The 11,485-nt window shown below is 39.3% G+C and overlaps 1 protein-coding gene across 1 annotated transcript; it reads left to right on the forward strand.

Annotated features, from left to right (window-relative positions):
• The first annotated feature begins 1,047 nt into the window (after positions 1 to 1,047).
• LOC142662466 (nicotinamide N-methyltransferase-like) lies at positions 1,048 to 9,965 on the forward strand. The gene is made up of 4 exons (XM_075840671.1): positions 1,048 to 1,198; positions 3,320 to 3,527; positions 3,858 to 3,970; positions 9,658 to 9,965. Exons 1-4 carry the CDS (start codon positions 1,048 to 1,050, stop codon positions 9,963 to 9,965), a joined length of 780 nt encoding a protein of 259 aa, XP_075696786.1.
• Positions 9,966 to 11,485: the final 1,520 nt, after the last annotated feature.

Here is an 11,485-nt window from a genome sequence, read left to right on the forward strand (position 1 = left end):
TCCATATAAGTGGCCCACCCTGTGTGTGTGTATATATATATATATATATATATATATATTATTCATGTTATATTATAAGTTGAAGGCTGATATCTATTTTTAATTATATAATTATTTATTTTTTCTATTTTTGTTTTTTGAATGATTGTTTTCAGATTTTTTCTTTGGTTTAGAGCACCGGGTTTTTTTTTTTATTTTGTACACTATAGATGTTTATATAAACAGAAATGCTCAGTCTTCTGTGTAAAGGTGCATCATGTATTCAGGGGGCGTAATTAATAAAAAAAATGTCTCAAATAATACAAACAGTTCTATGTTCTATGTTAATTGATTGTAAAATGTTATAAATATTTGTTTTTTTAATAATTTTCTGATTGTCAGACAGGTAAAAATGCACCAAATATATTATGAGTCATACGCAAACCACATTACCTCCATATTCAAGCACCCAGCAGGAGGTCTGCAGATTTGACCCATAGAATACAATACACAATGGGGTATCTGGCAGTCAGCGCTAGGTGCTAAGCCAGCCAGCCAACCAGCCAACCAGCCACACCAGCCACATCATCTACACCCAGATCACAAGGAGCGTCAAGCCACCAAGGTTCTAATAAGACCGCACAGAGTACCCAACCATACTGCCCTTAACCCATTACCAGACTACACTCATAGAGAATTGTGAGTATAGCCCTACTATGCAGTAGCATGGCAGTATAGATAAGGAGACCCAATCTTCTCAGCTTGTTAGGACTGTAAAGCTCTTTAGCCTGACAGACTGACAAAGAGATATACTTTTTTTTATATTATTTTGTTTTTGTCTCATTGTTACTTTAACAATAAAATAGATTTGTTTATTTAAAGATCATTATTTCTCTATGTGAATTTCTTATAACACAAGTTCCCATGACCGGCTCATGAATATAATAAGTCATCATGTGATAAGTTATTCTTAGTAACACACTTTGTAAATTGAATCATGGTAATTATATAAAGACCTTGTGCCCCGGTCTAGAGGTAGTCACCCCGTCTGTGATACAGGAGTAGATGATGGATTCCAGTCCCCATAAGCTCTATCATGTACATGACTTTGATTCCAGACAATGTCTGGAGCATTACTTTTCAGATAAACCTGACATGGCCTTTAGAGATGACTCCTTGAAATTTGTCATTGAAAATCTTACACAAGTTTTCTCAGAGGGTATGTATCCTGATTATATTACTCCTAAGATACATTGACATGTATATTATTTTATTTTTCATTGGTTATTAACAATTGTAAACAACTGAATACAAATTGGGCAAACTTGTTTTATGGGGTGTGGGAGATCAGAGGGAGAAAAATACAGCCCAGTCTTAGCAGCTGGAAAATCACACGGAGAAGAGCAAAGCCCTAGACATTGTATATGAGTAAGAATATAGAGTGTCAGGGTTTGGTAGAAATCTATATTGTCGAAAAAGGAGAGAATGCACAGCACCACATAGTGCAGGTAAAACTGATAGACAGTATAAAAGGTAGCTTTATTATTATGCTCACCTATATGGCTTGTGCTAGTCAGACACAACTCTGATGTGTGTGAGGGTTTTGAAAACCAAACGTAACCGCTAGAAATCAGGAGGAACAAAATATATTGAAAATCTGGACCAAAAAACGGCGCTGCTAAACTTATAAAGAAGATACCTGTAGTAATATAAATATATTTATTGCAAAGGGCTACGCATTATGACATCGAACTAATGTCTTCATCAGGCCGGCAGTTCGATGTCAGAACGCGTAACCAACTGCAATAAATGTATTTATATTACTACAGGTATCTTCTTTATAAGTTTAGCAGCGCAGTTTTTTGGTCCACATTTACAATATATTTTTTTCCTCCAGGGTTTAGTAGAGTCATTGTTTTCCCTTCTCTAACCTCGAGAACCCTGGAAAACTTTTTAGCGGATTATGAAGGACATCTCAAAAATTCTAATTGTGGGTGCAATTACCTAAATGTGCTGTTATCTGACAATTTGTGGTTTAACAGTTTGATCTGCTGTTATTTTCTGATCTATTCCAACAGTTTTTTTTCTATATAAACTAGATCCTAATCTCTAGAATCTGCAGCTCTTTGTTTTATGACAGATATCCATACTTAAAAAAATAGTGCACCAACAACCATCAGGTGACCACTAACGGCAGAATAATATTTTTTTCATCATACTGTCGAAATATAGCTTATCGAGAATACATCAATGTAGTATAGCCAGAAAAGGGTCTAGAAATCAGAAAAATGTCATAAGTGAAGCTGTAGATCTGTGGATCTTTAATAAAACTAAAGGATCCAAAATGTAGCTCATAAATCCTTAAAAAGTTTATTTAATTTTTTCAAAAATGTTTTGAAGACAATAACGTCCACTCCTAGGACTTCTGAGCCTGCATATATGGTTTTGTTGAAGCCTCAAATCTATAACTTCCCTTGGGACACCTTATATGGTTTCTGTGTGTCCAGTGTGGTGCCTTACAATATGCAATCCAGCCAGGGGGGTCTAGCACCTTTCTTCTAAAATTTACATTATACATACTATACTATACTATACAAGGGCCCCCATGTTTGCTTTATTTTCCAATTTTGGTTCATTCTACATCTGGATACAATAGTTGTGGTCACAACAGGTAAACGGTTACACCCCTGGTTATTGAGGACATATAGGGTGACCTATATACCACCTCCTCAGATGAGCACCTCTCCTTTAACCCCTTCCCGCATTTTCACGTACATGTATGTCATGGGAAGGTTTACCTTCCCGCATTATGACGTGCATGTACTTGATGTTGATCACGTGGGCACGATTACTGGTTCAAGTCTCCTAGGGGAACTAATAAATGTGTAACAAAAAGTTATGTACATTTTCAGGAGCGTAAAAAAAATATTAAAAATTGGTAGCGCTGCGACTGTAAAAATCTAAATGATTACAATACACCATTAATTAACTTGCCCATTGAACGGCCCAAAAAACAAACATTAAAACACCAGAAACATTGTTTTTTGGTTACCTTAGCGCTAAAAAAATGAAATAAAAAGTGATAAAAAAATCTGATGTACCAAAAAATGGTGCAAATAAAAACTACAGCTCATTCCGCAAAAAAATAAACCCTGACACCGTTCAATCAATGAAAAAATATAAAAGATATGGCTCTCAGAATGTGGTGAAACAGTACCATTTTTTTTTTAACAAATAGTTTTTTGTTTGTAAAAGTAGTAAAATATGAAATCATTTTTTCCTGTTTTCTGTTGTCTAAAACCTGGGTGTGTCTTATAATCTGAAAAATGTTTTTCTGCAGGTCATATTAAAGGAGACATCTTGATTGACCTCAGTTCTGCTTCCTTCGTTCATCATTTATATTCTGCCTGTGAGTTTTTCAAAAACATCATCGTGCTGAAGGCCAATAACAGATGCATCATGGAGCTGAAGAGATGGGTGGACGAACGTACGGGGGCATTTTATTGGGGCCATACGTCAACACTTCTTCAAGAGAAAGAAGAAAACAGGTGACGTATTTGTCCAAATATCAAGAGAAAAACCACTGTCATTGTGATTGCTGCTTTTGATACAACAAATATAATGGGAGATGGGACAAAGATCCCGGAAAAGGTTTGCTCTGTTAAAACTCAAGTCAAAAGTAAAAAATAGTATTACCCACTCAGATAAATGTTCTCATCCATAGGGGCGATCTTATACAAGTTAATGCTGGGAAGGCACAGTATCAGCCTGACACGTGGTACAATAGTCTTGGATTATTTCAAGTGTTACCTCTAGTATTGCAAGTTAATAGTCCAGTGCTAAGTCCTGAACCACAATGTTGATGTTTTTTTTTCCAGTGATCAGTTTCAGGACCCGGAAGCAAAACTGAGATCAGCCATTCAACATGTTGTGAAATACGACCTGGAGAAAGAGAATATAACAGACCCGCTGGTCCTACCACCAGCCGACTGTGTCATCACTAGAGATGAGCGAACTTATCAAAAGTTCGGTTCGGCTAGTTCGCCGAATTTCACAAAAAAGTTCGGTTCGGACCGAACTAGTTCGGACCGAACCTGTCACTTACGTGCGCCGAGCATGCTACTGTCCAGGGTGCTGATAGAGTTAATGGGCTGCACTAACTCTTTCAGCAACCTTCACAGTACATGCTCGGCGCGCGGAAAATACCATTTAAATGTAATAAAAAAATAAAAATTATACGTTCGTACTTACTTTCCTCCTGTCCGGCCTCCAGCGATGACGTTTCATCCCTTTCGCCGCTGCAGCCAATCACAGGCTGTAGTGGCGGTCACGCACGTCAGGATGACGCTTCATCCCACGTGACCGCCTCTGCAGCCAATCACAGGCTGCAGCGGCGACATGAATGAAACGTCATCGCTGGAGGCCGGACAGGAGGAAAGTAAGTATGAACGTATTATTATTATTTTTTGGCATGTATGTATGTTGGCATGTATGTATGTATGTATATCTGTGCATGTATGTTTGCATGTATGTTGGCATGTATGTATATATGTGCATGTTTGTATGTATATTTGCATGTATATATTTGCATGTATGTATGTTTGCATGTATGTATTTTTGCATGTATGTTGTCATGTATGTATGTATGTTGTCATGTATGTATATATGTGCATGTGTGTATGTATATTTGTATGTATGTATGTATGTTTGCATGTATGTTTGCATGAATGTATGTATATTTGCATGTGTGTATATATATATATGTATGTATGTTGTCATGTATGTATGTATGTTGTCATGTATGTATATATGTGCATGTATGTTGGCATGTATGTATATATGTGCATGTGTGTATGTATGTATATTTGCATGTATGTATGTTGTCATGTATGTATGTATATATGTGCATGTATGTTTGCATGTATGTTGGCATGTATGTATACATGTGCATGTTTGTATGTATATTTGCATGTATATATGTTTGCATGTGTGTATGTATGTTTGCATGTATGTATGTTTGCATGTATGTATGTTGTCATGTATGTTTGTATGTATGTTGTCATGTATGTATGTATATATGTGCATGTATGTATGTTTGCATGTTTTTATTTTTGCATGTATGTTTGCATGTATGTTTATATATATGTGCATGTATGTAATTATGTTTGCATGTATTTATGTTTGCATGTATATTTGTGCATGCTTGTATATATGTATGTATGTATCTTTGCATGTTTGTTTGTATGTATGTATGTTTTCATGTGTGTGTGTATGCATGTATGTATGATAGTTTGCATGTATATATGTGTGTATGTTTGCATGTATGTATATTTGCATGTATATATGTGCATGCTTGTATATATGTATGTATGTTTGTATATATGTATGTATATTTGTATATATGTATGTATGGCCATGTATGATACTGTCTGCTGGCGCCCTGTATCTAAGTCAACTTTGCGGCAGGCTTCTATACATGGTATAACAGTCAGTATCACACATTAAACTGAATCTAAGCCTACAACATGTTTTATTTCATTATTTTATTTTTTTACAGGTTTGGTGTTTGGACTACGTCGGTTTCGAGGACTACTTCGATGACGGTTTTTTTTCTACAATAAAATGGTTAATGAGGGTTGTGTTGGGGGTGCTTTATTTCAATAAAATATTTTATCTATATCTTTGTCTTTTTCTTTTCAAATTTTATTATTACCACTTTAGTAATGGCCGCTGTCTGAGTGACAACATCCATTACTAATGCGAGGCTTAGTGTTAGCCGGTGCAGAGGCTAACACTAACCACCATTATTACCCCGGTACCCAAAACCACCAGGGGTGCCGGGAAGAGCCAGGTACGATCCAGTACCCGACCATCTGTTGTGATGGTCGGGCCCTGGGGCGGCCGCAGGCTGGTATTATGAGGCTGGGAAGGGCCAAAAACAGTGGACCTTCCCACCCTTGTAATGCTAGGCTGCTGCTGCTGTGTTGTATCTGGCTGGTTATAAAAGTGGGGGGGACCCCACGTCATTTTTTTAAATTATTTATTTATTTACATTTTTTTTTTAAAAAAGACATGGGGTTCCACCCAATTTATCATAACCAGCCACATACAACACAGTGTTATTAGCCTGGGAATGGACAAAACCAGTGGCCCTTCCCACCCATGTAATGCCAGACTGCTGCGGCCTTGTATATGGCTGGTTATTAAAAATGTGGGGGACCCGTCTATTGCTAAATTTGTTAAATTCCAAAAAAAAAACGACGTGGGGGTCCCCCCCATTTTTATAACCAGCCCGATACAACACAGCAGCAGCAGCCTAGCATTACAAGGGTGGGAAGGTCCACTGATTTTGGCCCTTCCCAGCCTCATAATACCAGCCTACGGCCGCCCCAGTACCCGACCATCACAACAGATGGTCGGGTACTGGATCGTACCAAGCTCTTCCCGGCACCCCTGGTGGTGGTGGGTACCGGGGTAATAATGGGTGGTTAGTGCTAGCCTCTGCACCGGCTAACACTAAGTACCGCCTTAATAATGGACGCTGTCAATCAGCCAACTGCCATTATCTAGGCACTAATAAAGTTTAAAAAAAAAAACACAAAGACAATTCTTTTTTATTGAAATAAGAAATCCCCAACAAAACCCTCGTTAACCATTTTATTAAAATTTGAAAAAACGCAGATCTACGCAGTAGTCCAACGAATCGTAGATGTAGTCCAATCGGTACATCAAAATCTGCAACAACATAAAAAAACAGTTATCAATGTGAACAATACCAATACTTCTACTCACCTACACACATATATACACGCACACACAAACAAACAACCATACACAGACACACACATATATACACAAACACAACAAGATATACACACACACATAAACAGACAAACACGCACATATACACAAACTCACACATATACAAACAAAAACACACATATCCAAACACACACACACACAGTTATACACACATACACGAACACATATACACAAACACATATACAAACAAAAACACACATACCCAAACACACATATACACAAACACATATACACAAACACACCCATATATACACACAAACACACACCCATATACACATACAAAAACACACACAAACATCTACACACAAACATATACACAAATACACCCATATATACACAAACATATACACAAAACACATATACACAAACACACCCATATATACACACACACACATATAAAAACAAAAACAGACAAAGTCACATACCCAAACACACATATATACACAAACACACACATACACAAACACGGTTTCTTTTAAATGCTGCTGGGGAACCCGCTCGATCCACTATATACGGCTGCGCTACAGTGCAGCATTTAAAAGAAACAGGATCCTGACCTGTCCATAGAGTTTAAGGCAGCACAGAGTATTTCAGGAGATGAGCGTGCAGATTCAGTGCTGCTGCGAACTCTGCTCTTACCATTACGTAGCTCTCAGTCTGTTACCTCTCCTCCACTCCTGTCCTCCAGAACACCTTCACATGATTGGCAAGTCACCACGTAATGGTAAGAGCAGAGTTCACAGCAGCACAGAGTATTTCAGGAGATGAGCGTGCGGATCTTGTGCGGGGTGGTGACTTGCCAATCACGTGAAGGTGTTATTGAGGACAGGAGTGGAGGAGAGGTAACAGACTGAGCTACGTAATGGTAAGAGCAGAGTTCACAGCAGCACTGAATCTGCACGCTCCTCTCCTGAAATACTCTGTGCTGCTGTGAACTCTGTTCTTACCATTACGTAGCTCAGTCTGTTACATCTCCTCCACTCCTGTCCTCTATAACACGTTCACATGATTGGCAAGTCACCACCACGCACAAGATCCGCACGCTCATCTCCTGAAATACTCTGTGCTGCTGTGAACTCTGCTCTTACCATTACGTGGTGACTTGCCAATCATGTGAAGGTGTTCTTGAGGACAGGAGTGGAGGAGAGATAACAGACTGAGAGCTACGTAATGGTAAGAGCAGAGTTCACAACAGCACTGAATCTGCACGCTCATCTCCTGAAATACTCTGTGCTGCCTTAAACTCTGTGGACAGGTCAGGATCCTGTTTCTTTTAAATGCTGCACTGTAGCGTAGCCTTATATAGTGGATCGAGCGGGTTCCCTAGCAGCATTTAAAAGAAACAGGATCCTGACCTGTCCACAGAGTTTAAGGCAGCACAGATTATTTCAGGAGATGAGCACGGGCAGCCGTTCGTTTTTCCGAGCCGTGCTCCCATCATGCACACGACCGTAAAAACACCCGTTATTGCGGGTCGTAATTACGACCCGCAATAACGGGCTCATAGACTTCTGTTACCCACGGGTACCTTTCCGTATTCTCACGGGAAGGTGCCCGTGCCGTTAAAAAAATAGAACATGTTCTATTTTTCTATTTTACGGGCCGTGCTGCTATAATTATAATGACAGCACGGTTCGCAAAAGCGGCCGGCTGCCCGTGGCCGGCCGGCCGTGCTCGTACTTACGAGTCGTAATTACGAGCACGGCCCGTAAAATAAAAAAATAGAACATGTTCTATCTTTTTAACGGCACGGGCACCTTCCCGTGAGAAAACGGGAAGGTACCCGTGGCTAACAGAAGTCTATGGGCCCGCTATTTCGGGTCGTAATTACGACCCGTGATAACGGGTGTTTTTATGGTCGTGTGCATGAGGCCCCGTAATGACGGGTGGCTACATGTGTGCACCCGTCATTACGGCAGCGTTGCTAGGCGACGTCAGTAAGGGTATGTGCACACACACTAATTACGTCCGTAATTGACGGACGTATTTCGGCCGCAAGTACCGGACCGAACACCCTGCAGGGAGCCGGGCTCCTAGCATCATATTTATGTACGATGCTAGGAGTCCCTGCCTCTCCGTGGAACTACTGTCCCGTACTGAAAACATGATTACAGTACGGGACAGTTGTCCTGCAGAGAGGCAGGGACTCCTAGCATCGTACATAAGTATGATGCTAGGAGCCCGGCTCCCTGCACTGTGTTCGGTCCGGTACTTGCGGCCGAAATACGTCCGTCATTTACGGACGTAATTAGTGTGTGTGCACATACACTAAATAGTCACTGTTCAGGGTGCTGAAAGAGTTAACTGATCGGCAGTAACTGTTTCAGTACCATGGACAGTGACTACCGATCACAGTACCTGTAAAAAAAAAGACGTTCATACTTACCGAGAACTTTCTGCTTCCTCCAGTCCGGTCTCCTGGCCGTTGCCTTGGTGACGCGTCCCTCTCGACATCCGGCCCGACATTCCTTGATGACGATGCAGCCTTGTGAGCGCTGCAGCCAATCACAGGCTGCCGCGGCCTCTGCAGCCAATCACAGGCTGCAGAGGCCTCTGCAGCCAATCACAGGCTGCCGCGTCAGAAAAGGTCGGACTGGAGGAAGAAGAGGGACTCGTCAACAAGACAACGACCGGGTACGTATGAAATGCTTTTTATTTTATTTTTAATCAGCAGCCTCTTTTCTCTATCAGTGATTGATAGAGATAAGTGGCTGCCGATTTGTATAATGTTTTTGACCGGGTTCGGTCAAAACGGGTTCGGCCGAACCCGGTGAAGTTCGGATTCGCTGCGAACCGAACTTTACCGGAAGTTCGGACCGAAACCGGGTTCGGTTGTCCCGGTTCGCTCATCTCTAGTCATCACTACTGGTCTCCTGGATTTTATCAGCAAAGATCAAGATGATTACATCAGATATCTGAGGAAGTTCTCTAGGTTGCTGAAACCTGGAGGACACCTCATAATAATTGGGATTTTAGGTACAACATATTTCACAGTCGGAAAAGACAAGTTCCATGTTTTCACATGTGATGAGGATTTTGTCAGGAAAGTTCTAGTTGGAGAAGGCTTTATCATTGATTACTGTAAGGTCAAGGAGAGAACGTCTGTCAGTGACCTTACTGACTATAAGGCCATCATATTCATTGCAGCTCACAAGGAGAAGTAGGTTGAATATTATAAAGTCTGCATGTCATTACTTCATATGTTTAGCTAAAATAAAGATCTAATAATCAAAAAAGAAGCTTCCTTAGTGCAGTATAGAAGAGTAAAAGAAAATAATTGTTCCTTACTTTTTGGGACTTTGCCTTAGACTAGTCCTAGATAATATTGCCGAGAACAAGTCTGATCATCTGGGACATCATGGGAGTCTGAAATCTTGGGATCAGTTGCTTTCTCATTGTTGTTCTGTTTTGTATCTGCTTTATATAAATACTGTAATAAAGTGAAGCATGGAGCAATTAACTGTTTGTGTCCTTGACTTGGGGGGGGGGGGGATTTCCTGCTCTATACGTTTTACAGACCTTGATTTATGAGAAGAAACTTACAAGCTTTAAAACAATACAATATAATAATCCACAAGGATTTTGCTCTATGATCTAATTTACGTAGATCATTTTTAGAGAATCCTGTTAATTTGCTCAATTAGAGTCTAGTGCACAAAAATAATTGTCTGAAAATAATTTTTCCAAAAAATATCACCTATCCTGTAAATAGATGATAATTTTTGATTATGGGAAAACAACCCTAAGGTGATTTGTAGCTGTGAAACAGGAAAACGGATCTATGAATTCTTTAAAGACATAATATCAAATGATTTAGCACAGAACTTTAAAACAATTTCGATTAAAGAAAACAAAAAGGTTCAAGAGTGGACATTTACTTTAAAGATAATGGGGGAATTTATTAACCCTTTCAAGACCGAGCTCATTTTGGCCTTCAGGACCAGCCCCATTTTTTCAAATCGGACATGTGTCACTTTATGTGGTAATAACTCTGGAATGCTTTTGCCTATCCAAGCGATTCTGAGATTGTTTTCTCGTGACATATTGTACTTTATATTAGTGGAAAAATTTGATCAATAAATTCATTGCTTATTTGTGAAAAACACCAAAATTTAGAGAAAATTTGCAAAAATTATGATTTTTCTAATTTTAAATGTATCTGCTTGTAAAACAGATAGTAATACCACACAAAATAGTTACTATTTCACATATTCCATATGTCTACTTTATATTTGCATCATTTTTTGAACATTATTTTATTTTTCTAGGACGTTACAAGGCTTAGTACTTTACCAGCAATTTCTCACATTTTCCCAAAAATTTCAAAAGGTGATTTTTACAGGGACCAGTTCAGTTCTAAAGCGGCTTTGAGGGCCTTATGTACTAGATAGACCCCATAAATCATCCCATATTAAAAACTGCACCCCTCAAAGTATTCAAAACAGCATTCAGAAAGTTTCTTAACCCTTTAGGCGTTTCACAGGAATTAAAGCAATGTAGAGGGGAAATTTACAAATTTCATTTTTTTTTGCTGCAATTCATTTGTAATACATTTTTTTCTGTAACACAGAAGGTTTTACCAGAGAAACGCAACACAATATTTATTGCCCAGATTCTGCAGTTTTTAGAAATATCCCACATGTGGCCCTAGTGTGATAATGTACTGAAATACCGGCTTCAGAAG

Source organism: Rhinoderma darwinii, chromosome 10 (assembly GCF_050947455.1).
Source record: "Rhinoderma darwinii isolate aRhiDar2 chromosome 10, aRhiDar2.hap1, whole genome shotgun sequence".
Classification (NCBI taxonomy): Eukaryota; Metazoa; Chordata; class Amphibia; order Anura; family Rhinodermatidae; genus Rhinoderma; species Rhinoderma darwinii.